Source organism: Podarcis muralis, chromosome 8 (assembly GCF_964188315.1).
Source record: "Podarcis muralis chromosome 8, rPodMur119.hap1.1, whole genome shotgun sequence".
Classification (NCBI taxonomy): domain Eukaryota; kingdom Metazoa; phylum Chordata; class Lepidosauria; order Squamata; family Lacertidae; genus Podarcis; species Podarcis muralis.
The window spans coordinates 59,076,174-59,094,885 of record NC_135662.1 but is presented as its reverse complement, the minus strand read 5'-3'; the positions used below and the strand labels follow the sequence as shown (position 1 = coordinate 59,094,885).

The 18,712-nt window shown below is 40.5% G+C and overlaps 1 protein-coding gene across 7 annotated transcripts in view; it reads left to right on the top strand.

Annotated features, from left to right (window-relative positions):
- Positions 1-18,712, top strand: part of CDKAL1 (CDKAL1 threonylcarbamoyladenosine tRNA methylthiotransferase) — a 230,579-nt gene that overhangs the window by 4,301 nt on the left and 207,566 nt on the right. For all 7 annotated transcript variants that reach the window (XR_013394002.1, XR_013394004.1, XR_013394003.1 and 4 more), the window contains one exon: positions 470-582. Coding sequence is in view for 4 of the 7 variants with exons in the window: in XM_077933233.1 (XP_077789359.1) it covers positions 470-582 (113 nt within the window). In the remaining 3 variants the exon portion in view is untranslated. The remainder of the gene's footprint in view (positions 1-469; positions 583-18,712) is intronic.

The window sequence follows — 18,712 nt, the reverse complement described above, 5'->3', positions numbered from 1 at the left end:
CTACCTTTGGAAGAAATGTGACTGTAGCATTGCTTTGTCTGTTAGTCAGTTTTGGTATTTCATATAGAAGGGTGGGAGCAGTACTTGTAACAATATCTTTGTATCTCTTTAGCTGTGCTCCTACCTTAAGCTGGATAGCTTCTTCTGTTAACATTTTATGATTTAACTCTTTTCTCAAGCATTTCCGGAATAAGATCCTTGTCCATCTTCTTTCCCATGCTTATCATTTTGTCACTATTGGATCAAAAGCCTATACTTAATATTTTCACTTTGTGCAGTTCACACAAACATTCAGCAAATCATACATTTACAGTAATTTCTTTGCCAAAGGATATTGTGAGCACTGGTCATCATAGCCTTATACAGATCCTAAGTGGTAGTATTTTATAATGGCCAAAGCTTTGTTTTCTGATGTGGATGAAATGAAATGAATGCTCTTACCTATTTTCCTTGCCTTTTTCTTTGATAGTGTTATTCCTGGTGTACAGAAAATTTGGATACGCACATGGGGATGTTCTCATAATAGTTCAGATGGAGAATACATGGCTGGACAACTGGCTGCATATGGATACAGAATTACAGGTAATCAGCATGACACATTTGAGCTCAGGATTGTATAGGAGCTTGAATATGCTGCCATTCTTTCTAGTATCTTAATATTATTTAATATTACCCAATATCTGCAAAATGAACAGAGTTGACTTTCATTTGCTGTAGGATGGCTTTTTCTAGTAGCATAAATCCAGGCCTTTGAGGAAGTTCTTATTATAGACATGCGAAACTGGAAAGACTTGAAGATTATCTAGTTTTTCTCCTGTAGTGAAACTGGGTCTGACCTGTCTGACAGAACCTATAACTATAGTTGTATATCTCCTAAGCAGGAGAAAGCACCCATCAAATTTACTAATAAAAAAGGCACATTTTATGATCTTCAGTACAGATTTAATTACTTTATCTTTACAGCTGAAGGGGATGTTTAACAAATGAATACTATGCTACCACTCAGTGGATTTGTAACTGGCTGACTTACCGAACCCATTTGCACAAAATTGCTATAAGTTCTGGAAGGCAGCCTGCCAAATTTGTTGTGGTAAAGCCCATTTTCCTCTCGAGCAGCGTTCTTTGTTTCATTGACATTTAGCTTACTCACCTTGGATGTATCTGGAATCTTTTGCTTTCCCGCAAAACACAGATTGGAAGGTCAGTTAAATGTTGTTGCTGACTTGGATGGCTTGTCAAAGACTAAAGTTTTTAGTTGCCAGCATAGGATGAATGCAGTTTGAGCTTTGCACTCAATTGCATGCTTGTGAGTATTTTGGCATTTCTGCCCTACCACAATGAAGCATTATTTTGTGTAAAAGCAGAGCGAGAGAGACTCCCACTGAGCAGAAGACACTGACATTTGTCTTCTATGTCAAATCTTTGGCACCGGGGTCTACTTACAATGCAGAGCAACCTTGTCTTGGATGACTATAAATAGCTATTTGACTTCAGCCAGCCAAAAGTGAATTGCTGTTGATTAGTAAAAGGTATTGCAATATAAAGGAGTGAGGTTTTTTGGCTTGCTTTTTAATGCAAGACAGATGCTCATATATTTTTAAGACCTTCAGACCTTGAGAGTTCATTGGCTAGATTTCAGGGGCAAAACATGCTTGCTCATTTGTTCTGTACTGTGGTTGTTTGCTAAACTGAAATCCTAAATTGTATTCGGCTTTTTTAATATAGTCTCTTATTTATGGTGTGGCATCATCCTGCTTTACAGGTCTTGTAGGATTTACCTGCGGTGAAAAAGGGAAAAGTAAATCAAAGCATCCTATGAGTGTAATCATAGGATGGTTTGTAATCAGTTTGTGCAAAGCATATCTTTACAGTGTTGGATCCAGTGAAATATTTCAATTACCCTTTCTCACTTTCCATAATTCACAGCTCTTAATTACTATGACTTTGGAAAGGGCTATGTAAGTTTTAGGTTTTGACTGTAGTTTTGTGCACACTTAAAAAAGGTAAAGGGACCCCTGACCATTAGGTCCAGTCGTGACCGACTCTGGGGTTGCGGTGCTCATCTTGCTTTATTGGCCGATGGAGCTTCCGGGTCATGTGGCCAGCATGACTAAGCTGCTTCTGGCGAACCAGAGCAACGCACGGAAACACCATTTACCTTCCCGCCAGAGCGGTACCTATTTATCTACTTGCACTTTGACGTGCTTTCGAACTGCTAGGTTGGCAGGAGCAGGGACCGAGCAACGGGAGCTCACCCCGTCGCAGAGATTCGAACTGCCGACCTTCCGATCGGCAAGTCCTAGGCTCTGTGGTTTAACCCACAGCGCCACCCGCGTCGCATGCACACTTACCTTGGAATTAATCCTATTGAGTGTAGTGGGATTCATATCTGAGTAAATGTATTTAAACAAAGCAAAGACAATCAAGTATAAAATACCTGCAGAATTAGGTTATGGTAGATCTTGGATGAGATCTTGTTTAGTAAGCCAAATAAGAAAAATTGCTGCTCCATGCCCTATCTGGTCTTTCCATTTAAATGGAAGGGGCCCACGTGTAAGATCTCTCTTCTCCTTAGATCTGCATGGAACATGGACCTGTAACGAGAAGGGTATGCCAGGCCTACATCACTGATACCTGTCTGGCAACTAACTATTGCATTGAATTGGATCTGGTGCTGAGAAGTTTGTAATACAATCGTGTTAGTCTTCTCATTCCTCTCAAGTAGTAGTCCACTGTATTTTGTGCCAGCTGTGGTTTCTCAGTATATATCAGGGATAGTTTAATTTAGAGAGCATTGCAGCAGTCTGTCTTGTCTTTACAAAGACATAAACGATAGCTTACAGATCCCTACTTCCCAGGAAAGGTTTTGAGTGCATGTAGATGGCAGTCTGTCATAATACCATACAGCTACCATTTTGCCCTTCTAGCAATATTGATTAATAACATAAGAATAGCCCTGCTGGATGAGGCCCAAAGGCCTTTCTAGTCCAGGATTCTATTGTGCCAACCAGATGCCTAAGGGAAGTTCACGAGCAAGGCCTGGGCACAACAGTACTCTCTCCACTTGTGATTCCCAGCAACTCTATTCAGAAGCATTCTGTCTCTGACAGTGGAGGGAGTGCGTAGCAATTGTGGCCAGCAGCCACAGAATAGCCTTTATTCTGCAAGACTTTTTCTGATCTTTTGGAAGCAAGTTCCAGTGTGCTGTGTGAAGAGGTGCTTTCTTTTGTCTGTCCCAAGTCTTCCAACATTCAGCTTCCTTAGATATCCCCAGGTTCTAGTATTAAGAGAGGGTTTTTTCTTCCCATCTACTCTCTCCACACAATGTACTCGTTAATCACCTCTATTTCACTTGCCATTTTTTCAGAACTAAAAAGCTCCAAATGTAGTAATGCTCTAGCCTCTTGGTCATTTTAGTTGCACTTTTCTGATCCTTTCCCAGCACTACAATATCCCATGTACCTTCTTGTCTGCTTACTTTTTGGGGGTCAAAGTTTGTGTTCCTTTTTGTTCTCATCCAGACAGTACTTTTTCTAAATGGTAATTATGGCTTACATTGCCACCTATTTTAATTGCGGTTAGTGCTAGCAAGGCATTGCTGTTAACCAGCCTTGCAGCTACTAGAGTCTTAGTTAAGAGCAGTGTTAAATATTGTTAAGTTGTTGGCATCCATCTGTCTCAAAAGACAATGGATGTGCCTCTGGGGTGAAGTCAAACCGCTGTTTATCAGCATTGAAGTGACCTCCCTGGGGTGCAAGCCTGGGCAGTGTGTATGTACGGAGGTCCTGACCCTGTTCTTGGTGTTGCTGAGGAAAGCAGAGCAATACTTTTAAGCTGGTTTGGCACTAGCTTAGTTGCAGGAGTTGCGGAAGGAGGTGCACAAGGTGCCATCAAACTGTCTTAGGAGCTCCACTCCTGATTTGTGTAGAGTTTATTCCTTAGCCATTTCTTTTACTGATGATATCCCGCAAGTCTGCAGAGGTTTAGGACCAGAGTTTTCCTTCTAGATGGCTAACTTTCCAGGTTTATGAGCCCCATCTCCCCCTCACTTCCCTAGCACATGCACTATTCATCTCGTCCGCTCAATCCACTGGAGCCTGTCTTTGCATGCAGGGGAAGTCCCTAACTCACTGACACTGAGAGTTTCAGTCTCATTGGCTACCCTCACTTGGTTTAGCCTGCCAGTTGAAACCCTTCCTAGGGTGTGACTGCTGTCACATGTTGACAGCTTCTAGGAGCCACAGGTGAGAGCTGAGTGCGGGGTGGGGACCAAAGGTGGACAAACCACCCCAGAAGGAGCATGATGTGTCCCCCACCAGAGGTGCTACCCTCCCCTAATTATAACAGTAGAAGTATAGTATTTAACCACTACAGTTGTACCTTGGCTTCCAAACACCTTAGGAGTCAAACGTTCTGGCACCCGAATGATCGAAAACCAGAAGTGAGTGTTCTGGTTTTCGAACGTTCTTTTGGAAGCCAGACATCTGATGGGGTTTCTGCGACTTCCGATTGGCTGCAGGAGCTTCCTGCATCCAACCAGAAGCTGCATTTTCATTTTCGATTATTTTGGAAGTTGAACGGACTTCCGGAATGGATTCTGTTTGACCTCCGAGGTATGACTGTATTGAGGTTTACAGGGATAATTTTTATCTTGTGATGTTAACCATGGATCTGAGATTGGGAGCATTGACTATCCTACAAAGATACTTTTTATTTCATTCTCTAGGAATCATACAATTACTTGCCAGAAGATGGCACTGTTTATCCATACTTAAAATAGGCCTTTATAGAAGATCTTGCTCATGAAGACTTCAAAAAGCACTGACACTTGGTTAAAAGGATTAAGTTTTATTAGATTTAATTTTTAGTATTTGTCACATAATAGATCAAATGAGAAATAATCACCTAGCTTATGAACAGCCTTTTACATTGCTGAGGCTGCTTCATATTTTCCAGGTGGCGTCTATTAAACAGTAGTGAGGTTCCATTTAAATTGCTGTACAGTTATGAATTAAACAATATTACATGTCTTCAGCCTTTCTAAACACCCCGGCAGATATATTTTCTTGTTTTTACATAATTTCTTGCATAAATAATCAATCAAAAGTTTAGACCAAATTATGGATAGTATGTCATGACATCTGAGATGTTGGTAATTAGCATAGTTTCTCCACTTATTAATCTGCATTTTGTTTTACTAGGGCAGTTTATTATCAAAACTGGAATGAAACAATTACGGACATTGAGACTGCAAATGATACAGTTTCCTGCACTATGTCCTCGATATAAATATGGCTGGGTAATGATGCTTCATTGTATTATGTGCAATCTTCGAAAGCGTTCATTCATGAAAAGAGTCTGTATCCAAATAAAGCTTTCTGGTGTTAGGACGTTAGCAACATGCTTTAGATTGGACTTTCTCTGTCCAATCAGAGTGGTATACGGTTTTTTTTCATTACGATCCATGTTAGCTAGTGGTTCTTGCTGATAAGCTGGGAATAGGGAGTACCAAACAGTTGTGTCTCACTTACCATAAAGGCTTGGTGTGTCGTCTTACCAAAAACCCCATAACCCACAACCAGGTATGGCATATTTTTTCATCTTTTCTAGGTAAGCAAGTTGTGAAAGTTGCTTCCCTGTATGAGGAAAGCTATTACGAGAGAGAGAAAAAAACAATTAAAGGTTCTATTTTGCAGCTGCTGCGACCTCCCTTTTCAAAATTACACTTTGGGAGATACAAATTGACAGATAAGTTAGCAGACAACATGCTTTCTGGAATCACGAGCTAAATATTTGGCAGAACCTATGTCGTCTACCAAATAAAGGACACTGTCCTTGATGCTGCATAATATTTATTTTGTATAGCTTTGCATGTGTTATGTACTGCTTATTTCTACAGCAGTGATGTATAATGTACTGTTTATTTCTTCAGCAGTGATCCCAGCACTGCTTTGGGGCTAGTATCTTCACAAGTAAATTAAAAGTACTTGTGTGGTTCTGAGGTACGCAGCATACAATAAACTTGACTTCATGAATTTGTCTTAATGGTATTTGAAATAGCTTAAAGGTCTTGACAGGAGCCATGCACATTTTAAAATTCTAGATAGAGTTGGCTTTAATTCTAGGTGATTTAGGGATTGAATTTGTAATATGGTGCTTTTGGTTTTTGCAACTTGAAGTGGCATAGGCCAAAAGTGGTTTGTTTGCTTGTTTTGGAATGAAAGCCTTTCTAAATCTGTTTAGTTAGGTAATGTCAATACACAGTCAGATGAGTATTAAAGAGAATAATAAACCCTGAAACTTTATCAAACATTGGTTATTTTTGTACTGCAGTGGGTAGCACTATATGGTATTCTTATACATGACCACTGACAATGTTTCTTGTAAGAATGGATACAGAGTGCAGGAATTAGATTCCTTAAAAGTGGATAAGTTCTCTGCCTCACTTTTTGAAGATGAGTGCAATGCAGGTTATAAAGACAGATACTTTCATTCCTTGAACCTAGTTTAAAAAATAAAAAGTTACATTCCGTGTTCTCTTTTCAATCTACAGGTTTTCACAGGCTTTGCAATTGAAGCACAGGCATTTGCTAGGACTTGTTAGTTGTAGCTGATGTTAATTTTTTCATACCATAATTGGATTTGCAGAGTGTTCCAAGAATGATTTACTGTCCAGTTCTGCATGTCTTCTTTGGACTGGTCGTCAGCTTCCAAACATTTCTAGATTACAACATGAGCCACTGAACTATCCAAACTGGTTGATGAGAACAGTACATGGTGGAGCAACTCCTCCCCTTCCCATAATCTTTTCAGAAACCAGTTTTTAAATAGAAAAGTCTAACTTCAAGACGCTTCCTAGATGACATTTTGCCCTAACCTCTGCTTTAGAAGAAGCATACTCAGAAATCAGTAACCTTTTTTCCTGTGAGTCCATATGTTTAGAGAATATCCTTATTTTCTAATAGCTTGAAGGCCTGCAATCCACAGCTTCTAGTTTCTTGGCTGCATCCCTGGTTCTACTTTGTGTTTTACTAGTGTTTGCTGTGTTGGATCATCTCAAAATGGAAAGTTTAAAAGAAGAGGATCCATTTATTATTGAGCAAAGAAAAATCCCTAATGGAAAGAGAACTTTTTCACTTACAATTCACTTGCTTAACTCCTGGCTCAAGTCCCAAGGTCTGAATTTCTTTTGCCAGAAAAATACTTCTCTTCCTTGAAGCTTGGAGCTGTTCAGACTCGGTGCTATCCAAGCAATGTCCATGCCAAAAATCTGTTTCCTTCAGCATTCGATACCAAAGTAGATCTATTAGATGCATGTTATAATTTCTTGGTGAAAATGATTATAAAGGCATGTATTGTGTTCAAATAAGCTAGGAAGACTGAGCATATTCTCATTAAAAAGACTGGGAAAACATAAGAGTGACATTTTGGTTTGGAACTTCAGGTTTATAAGTATCTGAGGAGAGACAATATTTCACTTTGGCTTTCAGGCAAACTGCCATTGCACACCATATCATTCAGGCAATAATGTCAACATTCTTCTTGGAACTACATTTAGAACTCCTTGCAAGGGTAGACTTGGAACAAATAACATTTTTAAGTCTGTTATGTTTGTATAGCTTCCTTAACTCATGATAGCTGAAACATACTTTTCTGATTTAAATCCGGAGGCAAACTTTCCTTTTACAGCCATAAAGGTTTTTAAGTGGATAAGAATAAGAATAAATTGTCATTGGAGGAAAATGGCCTGTGATTTGTGTGAATTTCCTGATTAGAAGCAAGCAAATCTGGACCACTGATTCATGCAGTAATGCAACAGGCAGCATTCTTTGAGGGCAGCTTCTGCTGCATCTTTGCATCTTACTGTATGATCCAACTGCACCTTTGAAGAGGCACATTACCTGCCTAAAAGGGCTAGCCCTGCCACCAGGCAGAGTTAGGTGGCAGTCTCTTGAGCCAGCACTCTGGTGGCAGCAGCTCTTGCTTGTTACTGGCCTGGGTTAGGTAGTGCACCTTATCCCAGTGCATCACAAACAGGACCTTTTGGGAAAGGCCCTTGACCAACCAAGCAGGAAGAGTGGCAACCAACCCTGTCCCCAAACTCCTATCTGTATCACATGTGCACCTGTGTTGCTCTGCTCATGTGGTGCATACAGTTGCTGCAGTTCAGAAATCGTTCGGGGAGAGCAGGAGTCAGATGATGCAGTGAATGAGGGCAGCAAGAATTGTGTGTGCCACACACCTTGCTTGATGCCATCAGATGCTGTGGAGGACATTGTCCCATTACCAGGGTTGAAATACAATTCAGCTACCAGCCCAGTTGGCTTCTGTGTATTTAATGGAAGGTTACCATCTTTGACTTGTGCAGCAAAATTTCTTGAGCTGACTCCATTTGGAAGGAGGTCGTGCTAGAGCAGTAAATCATGCAAAGACCCAGCAGGTGGCCTCAATCCCAGGTGGGATTGCTTTTGCATGTGTGTTGGCTAGAACTCAGATCTATACTTCTTACACCGTGTTGTGGGATGCGCTAATATGGCATGGGGAAACTGTTGGTGTGCAGCAGTAAATTAATAGCTCACCAAAGCCTTCAATTCTCTTATTTTCAGCACATTAGCAGTTCTTTTCATGGTGCATTAATTGTCCGAGTGTTCACTACTGGAACTAAGCATTTGTGCTTTATCTATCCAATCAGTTTGGAGTGACATAATGAAGTTTCATTGTAGTACTCCACTGCACCTTATTGGGTTGGAGGTTTCTAGTATTGCATTATGCCCAACTCTGAATTATATTGCTGTGTGCAGTTTTTCCTATAGCCCTTTATTCTCTCTCATTTTTGTCTGGTGTGAAGTTCTATCCTATCTTCACATAGATGACTAGAAACATTTTAATGATCATCCCTAGTTGATGAGCTATCCTGAACCAGAACTTCCTATCAGACATCTTTTCAAACTCTAGTAATCTAGTCCTATGTAGTTTAAATGGAGCTGCTCCCCTCTTTCTCTTTCATACAGGCTTGACTATAAAACAAACACACACTTCATTCATTTTATTCAGTGTTTTTGTACTTCCCGTTTCATCCATTTTGGTGCACAGGGTTACTATTCTCAGTGTGCATCACATCTAAACCCTTCTTTCCAATACCACCTTCTCCTCTCTTCACTCGTCAGTCTGGCCTTGCATTTTGAACATGTACCATTTCTGAAGGCAGGAGTTTGGAGTTTTGATTGTGGACTTCAACATGCTACCTAGAAACCTAAATTATTCTTCCAGGATTTCCAAAAATATATTGCAGAGCTATTGATACAATCAATGACTTTGGCCCTGGGCCACAGGCCCAGTGACAGCATTTTCTCTCTCTCCCTAATTATTTAATATCCTACTGTACCCGAACCCCTGCCTCTCTGGAGGTCCTGACGCTTCCCATGCAAGGATAACAATTAATCACTTAAGAATGGTTCTTTTCTAGTGGTTTGCTTCTCTTTTTGCCCTCTTGCTCCGTGGCCTTTTTTTCTCTGTGAAATGTGAGTTATCATTATGGGACAGGGGCTCCTATTACAACCCCAAAGGTTATGTCTGCATATTTGCCAGTGCATCTCAGCTTTTCTAAATTAGCCATTTTTGCCTCAGACAAAGCAAATTTGTTTCAAGAATGAGGGCTATGTTACTCTCAGCAGAAACTGAATTCATTTACTTCTTCTGTATCTACTTTCCAAATATATTTTCTGTTTGTTCAAGGAGTCTTTCGATAGGCTTCTGCTTTTTGTTGGGGGGGGGGCACAGCAGCTCTTAACTCTGAGAACCACTGCTGCTGTCTTAAAAGAAATTTCCTTCCATTTATGGCAGTAACAATAGATACTTAAGGAGTTAATTAGTTTGTGTGTCTTACCTTTTTCCTGATTCTTTTCCAGCTCCTATAAGACTTTCTCCCCTTTACTAAAAAGCCTCTGTGTGCCTTGCCATGGTGGCTCAGCAGCTGTTGTGCAGCATTCGTCAACTAGATGAACTACCTTTCTTTCTAGATAATTGAGTAAAATTTGACTGACTTGTTTGCTAAGAATTTGTAAATAATGGTAGATATAGACTAGTATGGAAGCCCAAAGTATGACCTTCAGAATTTTGTTGAAACTATCTAAATTAGTTGGGTTTTATTCTCCTCAGATATGGGATGGGGCAATTAAAGGCTAGTTCTGGTATATCTAATACTTGACTTGCAATGCCATCTCCATTTTTGATTACTGTTTTTGGTAGATAGCATACTGAACCTCTACAGCATGCATTTTAATGAGAACATTACTTCTCCCACCTGCTGGAAGTTGGAATGGCTATTGACCTGAAATGAATGCACATGTTCAGTATTAATACTTCATGTTTCAGTCCAGACAAAAGTCTTTCAGTGTGGCATGCACGTAGTCAAAGTAAATTAATGTTTAAAGCTTGAACATTTTAAGTTCAGCTGGAGTCTGCAACATTTGTAATAATCCTGGAGAAGCTATTTAAACGGAATTGCTGAGTACTCTTTATCCTTGATGCACGGTTTGCGCAGGTAGGGTTGGCAATGCTAGATAACTGGTCTTAATTTAAATTAATCAATATCATTTTAAAACCCACTGGAATATCTTTATGAAAAGTATTTGCAAGCCCTAGGAAAATTTCAGTTAATACAGTTCCAGTGCATTTTGCACATCCAAGTGTAGTGCACATGTTATATATTTAATGTTGCGAGAGATCTCATAAAAATAAAGAATGGTAAAGAATGGACAGCTAAGAGACATCCAGCATCAGAAAAGTGGTTCTGAAAAAAGAGGCCAATGTCATCCATCAGATCTTTAAAGTAGAATGCATCAGACCAAAGAATTTAATAGAGAGCTTATATAATTAACTTTATGAATACAAACACTGCATAGATACAACAATCAATGTGTCCTGTCTTTTTGTGTGTCTTTTTCCTGTTTTCAAACCTAATACATGTCAGTAGAGCATGAGACTTGTAATCTCAGGGTCATGGGTTCGAGCCCCCATGTGGTGTGGAAGATTCCTGCATTGCAGGGGTTTGGACTAGATGATTCTTGTGACCCCTTCTAACTCTACAATTCTATGATTCTAAATATGTTCAAACTTATTAACCTGATGTATATTACCATAAAAGACTGCCTTCAATGTTTTGTTTTGTTTTGTTTTGTTTTGTTTGAGATGAGCACAATTCATTTTTGTTCATCTTCAGCTAGGTCAATACGAGAATACAGTAGTGCAAAATCAGTTTAATAAATGCCCCCCTCCCCTGACCTTGGTGCAACTGTTTAAAGAGACATTCTGATTCTTTCTGAGGTATCTGGGATTGTGAAAACTCACAAGAAGGCTCCAAGGCTTCAGGAGCAGCCTGGTTTGGGCCAGGAGTCTCCAAAGGACACCCGCTTAGCTCTGGAAGAGCTCTGAATCTGCTTGATTTGGCTGGGAATTCAGGATTTCCTTGAATCAAAGGCACACCCCTGTTAACAATATAGTTCAGAGGGGAAATGCTAGAAGTACTATTTCTAATCTAGTGTGATATATTTTTCCTGGGTTTAATTTAAATTCAGATTTCAGCACCTGTGCAGCTTTGGGTGCCCATATGGAAATTATGTGGGCATATGACTGTTTCTTTAAATACTGCATTAAAATGTTGAGGCATTTTTAAGGAAACAATCACATGCTCACTATGACAGTCTTTTTGCTTTAGAAACTGGTTTTCCCAAGGGCTGTAGGAAATGTTCTTTTAATTGTAATGTTGATCCTTCAAATCATTTTCAGAAATAGATGCTGCCTCTTATTTTTGCTGTTATGTGATGGGAAAGTGCACAGCTGAAAAAAATTAATAAAGTCGTATTTGCCAATACATCAGCCACTGAATGTATGTAGCATGTTCATTGCTAATCAATTAGTTCAGAGCTCCAGAGCCACTACTGCCTTTATCTTGCTCTTTTCCTCCCATATAATGGTCACAGCAAGTAAATAATGGGTGATATCAGCCTGAGGAGCAGCACTTCTTCACAGCAAGCTATGGCCCTCTTTTAATATATGCCACTGTGTCTTTTCGTATGGTCAGATAAGCATGACCTACATTAAAAGGGCCCTATGGATATGTCTAGTGCATCACTGTCTGTTTGGATTCTTTGCAGTGCATTGCAGATGCTCCTTGGCAGCTCCCACACTTTGGGACGACATGAGTAATGTAATGGTTTTGAACTGCATCACTGCCAGCGGACAGCAGAATGAGGGTTTGGTTTCCTGTGAAATCTTACTTGTAAGGATTGCATTCAGAGATAGAAGTTGCCTTCAACCTCTCCTGTCCTTTTGGAATTGTATAATATATGGGGTATTCCTACTACTTTGTCATCAGCTGCTCTGGAGCTGAATTGGGTAGTATATGTACATTTACATGTACATCTTTTTTTAGAAAAACTAACCTGTACAAATAATTATTTTAGAATAATATTGCACTTTCTCTTTGGAAAGCATTCCATGCACACCAATAATTCTTTATAAATGTGAACATTATTCTACATTGCAGAGGTCAGCTTCTTTTGTTTTTATTTCACGTCTTGAAGCAAGGTTTCCAAGTCAGGAACAAGGCTCTGATTTTTGCTTACACTATGTCTCTCTTGTACCCTCCTCCCTACCCCCAACTAGAGACAATGACCTGGTTTGAATGTAATGACATTGGAATGATAAACCATCATTTGTTGGCTTGAGAATGAGTCCTGTAACTGCACTCACTCCCCCCCCCCCCCTTTCTCACCACAAACCCAGCATTGGTGCCTAGTATGGCTGATTTAAACCTACAGTTTCCTGTTACATCCAAATCAGGAAATTGTGGTTTAATCCCTGCTTACTAAATAGGATGTAAAACTAGGGATCCAATCATGTTATTGGCACCAAAGTCAGACATGTAAGGCAAGCAGAGGAAGAAGTGCAAGAGCATACAGCTCACTCTCTTTCTAATAGACAATCATTTACTGGCCTAAAATCATTATGTTTGAATTAGGCCAATATCTGTAAAAAATCCTGAAACTGACCATGTATGAAATTTGTCTGGCATTTAACCAATACCATGCAGTCAGGGCTGTGCAGATCTACGTAAACTGAAATAACTATTTCCTTTTGTCTTAAAGTTAGGGAATTTTGGGGGGGGGGGGGAGGGTTCATGCTTTGCCAAGCTTTACTAGAAATTATTTGTGTTCCACTGGGAAGCCTACCTCATACTTCAGTAACCTGAAAATAATCTGTTGCTTTGATTTTGAAAATCCTCCTCTTATACGTACACATGTGCTTTCTTTTTTCACGCCAGTTCTTCCTTCCTGCAAAACTGCCCCTTAACCATATAAACCCCCCCCCCCCCCGTTTTGTTACCTGCAGTCTAACTTACATTTATTTCTCTTCGTATTGCGGAGAAAAAGGTGAAAACAGTTCAACCAGTAAAAAGAAGCAGTTTGTGTTTTGTAGATTTCTAGATTTACATATTAGTAAATCATTGCTTCAGCCTTTATCAGATGTTTGCACAAAAGAAACACCCTGCTACAATTATATTTGAAGCAGACCATCTGCTGTGGTTCCCAGTGTTGTCAGAAAGATAAGAAATGAGCAGTTTCCACAATGGTACCACAAAAGGCTGGCTCTTTATGTGTACTTGTTTGGTGGGAGGAGCTGGATTACATCTAGGATTTAGATGATACACAGCTGAATAAAGTAAGCTGACATCGGTCAGTATGTATCAGGATACAGAATTCTATCTTTTAAGTGCAGAACCACATCTACATACTTAAATCCTACATACTTAAGCCCTATTCAGGTGTTACAAAAAATAAACTTACGTTGGAGGCCCAGGGCTGTGAATATTGGGCCTTCTAGTCTTGCCGTGTTTATTGTCAAGATCTCAAAGGGCTTTTTAAAAGTGTGTTTGCTTGAACACACAACCCGCTGTGCAATCAACTTTTGTGGGAAGGCTGTACATGTCTTGAAGTACAGGGGGTAGGTTTAGCATGCATGGCCCTCTTGCCTCCAGGATTGTTTGCCTTTATAATGGCTGAATAGGGCTTGATGGCAGAAAGTGAGGAGGAATTAAAGAACCTTTTAATGAGGGTGAAAGAGGAGAGTGAAAAATATGGTCTGAAGCTCAACATAAAAAAAACTAAGATCATGGCCACTGGTCCCATCACCTCCTGGCAAATAGAAGGGGAAGAAATGGAGGCAGTGAGAGATTTTACTTTCTTGGGTTCCATGATCACTGCAGATGGTGACAGCAGTCACGAAATTAAAAGATGCCTGCTTCTTGGGAGAAAAGCAATGACAAACCTAGACAGCATCTTAAAAAGCAGAGACATCACCTTGCCAACAAAGGCCTGTATAGTTAAAGCTATGGTTTTCCTAGTAGTGATGTATGGAAGTGAGAGCTGGACCATAAAGAAGGCTGATCGCTGAAGAATTGATGCTTTTGAATTATGGTGCTGGAGGAGACTCTTGAGAGTCCCATGGACTGCAAGAAGATCAAACCTCTCCATTCTTAAGGAAATCAGCCCTGAGTGCTCACTGGAAGGACAGATCCTAAAGCTGAGGCTCCAATACTTTGGCCACCTCATGAGAAGAGAAGACTCCCTGGAAAAGACCCTGATGTTGGGAAAGATTGAGGGCACAAGGAGAAGGGGACGACAGAGGACAAGATGGTTGAACAGTGTTCTCGAAGCTACCAACATGAGTCTGACCGAACTGTGGGAGGCAGTGGAAGACAGGTGTGCCTGGCATGCTCTGGTTCATGGGGTCATGAAGAGTCGGACATGACTAGACAACAACAACAAGAAGGCTTTAGTCTTTCTTGTAGTTTCAGTAGCTTCCATCAGATTTGTTGCAGAAATAGCCAAATAGTCACTTGTGAGCAAAGACATTGCAGGTGCTTATCTACCATTCTGCTCTTCCAAAGACAGGTCTGCCCAGCAATTGACAGTCCTCAAGTCACTTTGGAACTTGGTTGACTAGTGCTGAAACCATTTTTGTAATCTCCGTGATTGGAAGGAGAAGTTGGGTGTAGCCAGGTGGTCAGTGGCAACTTAACCTCACTATCTGAGAACTGCAAATCCTGTCATCTCTAACAAGCATGGACAGTGCCTGGGATTGATGGAAGTCATAGTTCAGCAACTTCTGGAGGGCCAAAGGTTCCCCACACCTGAAGTTAACACTTGGGGATACTGCTGAGGTAGAGACTAAATCTAACCCCAATTGTTTCAAGGTCTCATCAAGGTGCAACTCCATTCCAGTTGCACCCCAGATTTCAGCTTGTTTACATTACCCAGTGGAACGCAATTGTAGCTATTGAGATTTGATGCAGGTACTTTGTGCAATGCAGACACACAGAAATGTCTGATCCATATATTTGTTCAGAAAAAGCATTTTTACAATATATGACATCAAATGTTCAGGGTGGATGCATCTGTATTATCCTGGTTGTCTGGTGGGTTTCAGAGCTTATTGACAAATGACACAGAAGGAGCTTCAGCTTGTAAATTGCACTTATGTTATCTATAATTCAATGCAAGTCTCAGTTGAAACTGCCTGTTTTTTATCAATTATGTGTTAAAGTAGATTGTGCCACAGGATTTGCTGCTTCTCAGCTAATGCCTTAGGCAGCTTAGTGGGGAGTCCCTCTTAGCAGTTCTGCACTGCGGATTAATACTATTTTCATAAATGTATAATAAATAAGCTTTCTTTCTTAAAGATACAATTATATAAAAAGGCATTTCTAGAAAAACTTGTATTTTAAAAGGAGTTAATTTGCACTGTTTCTTGTCTGCATACTTTAAGTTCTTCTGCTTACTGAATAGTCGACTGACTAAATCAAAGAGCCTTTTTCATGTAAGATACTTGCTAAATTAGGTTTTGTTTTCACTTGAGCTGTTGACCTTGAACTTCCTTAGATTCTGTTCTTTTAGCTAAAGACAACATTTTCCACTGTTAAAACTGTGCCTTCTCTATTTCTTGTCTGATGCTGCTCCCTTACTGTTTCAGTCTCAAAAAGAAATAGGAATTAAATGTTGGAACCCCATATATCTGTTGGAAGAAAAATATAGTTTTTGCCAGAATTAAGTGTGAATTTCAATGACTAAACAAAAGCCTGCATAAAGCCAGATCCTCTAAGTGCTTACTTGGAAAGAAATCCCACTAATTTCAGTGTAGTTTTATTGCGAGTCAGTGGTACCTTGGGTTACATACGATTCAGGTTACATACGCTTCAGGTTACAGAGTCTGCTAACTCAGAAATAGTACCTCAGGTTAAGAATGTTGCTTCAGAATGAGAACAGAAATCAAGTGGCAGCAGCGGGAGGCCCCATTAGCTAAAGTGGTGCTTCAGGTTAAGAACAGTCCTCTGGACCAAATTAGGTACGTAACCAGAGGTACCACTGTAGTGGTTAAAACCATGTTCAAATTCCCACAAGTAATGAAACTCACTGGGTGACCTTGGCTTAGTCAGTTTCAGCCTCAGGATAACACTGAAAACCATGTTCTGTGGCTTGAACTCTTTGCAATGAAGGTGGGATATAAGTGTAACAACATAAGTAGGCAGACAAATAATTGTAGCCTCAAGCCTCCAATTAGCAAATGGTTTCTGCTCTGAATTTGTAATAGTTCTGAATACCATTTGAAAGGATACTGTGTTCTAAGGAGTAGACCTGATGTTCTGTTGATTTCCGGCATAGGCAGTCTTAAGGGCCAGTTCTCAAATGCATGTTTGTCACTCATTGACTCCTTGTACCCAACAGTGTCTTGACATGTGTGAAATACTGTATTTTTCTGTGTATAAGATGACCCCTATTTTTTTGAACCCCAAATTAAGAAATCAGTATTTCTTGAGTTTTTGAGCTTTTGTGGGGGGGGGGGGGGGAGATCTCTCTGAGTTGTTTAGCTTTTTTTGCGGAGGTCACCCAGTTGGGGAGGTCGCCCTTCAATTGTTGAGCTTTTTTTTGGGGGGGGGGAGGTCGCCACTGCCAATTGCCTGCTTGCCATCAATCACTACCCACTCACCACCAATTGCCTGCCCACTTACAGCAGCTGCAGCCCCCAATCGAATGCATGCATGCCACTGCCGATCACTCACATGCATTGCCACAGCTGCCAAATTCCTGTTCACTGCTGCTGATCGCCCAAATGCCCACTCGACATCGCTGTGAGCTTCACTCATAGATAAGCTCAGGGCATTTCAAATTGTCTCTGCTCTTTCCGTCACCTCTTTCTCTCCCCACCTCCAAATTCAACCCCTTGCCGAAGACTTTTAAAGCACCTGAGCTCCTCGTAAGGACAGTAACACGCTGCCAAACTCCAACTCCCAGGCATCTTTGTATTGTTTGTAAGGCTTTAGGACCTAAGAAGGACCTAAGGAGCTACACACCATTGCTCACCTCCACAGTCCACAATAGCTGCTGCTAGAAGGTATGTTTTAGAGAAATGAGAGCAGGTGGAATTCAACACTATTACAAATGTCCATTTGCACAACCATTTCATCTTGCCAGACAGAACAATCTCCCCTCTGCTCCCCACATATGATATTCTTGGGCTTCTCCTGAACCCACCTCCAAGCTGATTTTGGGGGAGGGGGAATCCCCTTTGTGCAAGTGGAAGTCCTTGCACAGGGCTTCTTCTGACGGGGCTCATTAGGTGAATCTTGCCCAGGAAATGAAGGAGCTTACCAAGGGGTCTTGGATGTGGGGGGCCTTCCTTTAACTAGTTTCACTCCCCCTCCTTCCTTGAAAGGTACGTCTGGGAACAGGGAGGAAGAAAGACACCAGCAGTGAGCCAGCTGAGAGGCATTGGCAAAAGACTGGATCTTTTCAAGTTTTGAGATACTTGGAAAACCACAATAACAGTCAGGAAAAAGATTAGAACGACCAAACCACTTCCAAAGCAAGAGAGTTTATTTTATGCCCATCTGATTATGAGAGAACTTGGATCAGTTTTCCTTTTGTTTGTGTGAGTTTGAATTTGATAGAAGAATTCAGGATACTCTTTATAACCACACAACCATTGTCACCTGATATTTTTTTAAGAAGAGCTTTGCATAATAAGCAGATGCTCCAACTAGCACGTTGCCCTACTGTTCATAAGGTAAGGGAAATCCTTATGAGTAATAGGAACGAAGGAATCTGAATAGTCTTTTGGCCTGTGTGCCATATGTTTAAAAGTAAAATGGGAAAGGTGTGAGAAAAAGAAGGAACATACTTTTTGAGTACTTTCAGGCAAATCAACCATGGGTCTAAATCAGGGATGGGGACCCTATGGCCCTACAAGTTGGCATTGGGCTTGAACTCGCATCAGCCCCAAACATCAAAACCGAGCGAATAATTCTGAGAATTGTAGACCCAACAGAAATCAGCATACTAGTTTCTTCCTGCTTGACCTATTCCCAACTCCTCTTACGGTTCCTCTATAAATAAAAAAATGACAGTACTATTCTGTACAAGTGCTTCAACTGTTGCTGATAGCATCTCTCGGAAAGCAAACTAATTATACTTGAGTCAACAGAGAAATCAATCATCTCAGTCCTCAGAATGTTTTCAGACCTTCTGATAGAAGCTGAATTCTGCAATCGTTAATAAGCCCCAGTTTCTAACTAAACTTTTATAAACAGTCTGTTGAATGGCTTCCTCTAAATGTGTTTCAGAAAAGTTTTATCAATTTCTGGCTTCCCACCCCC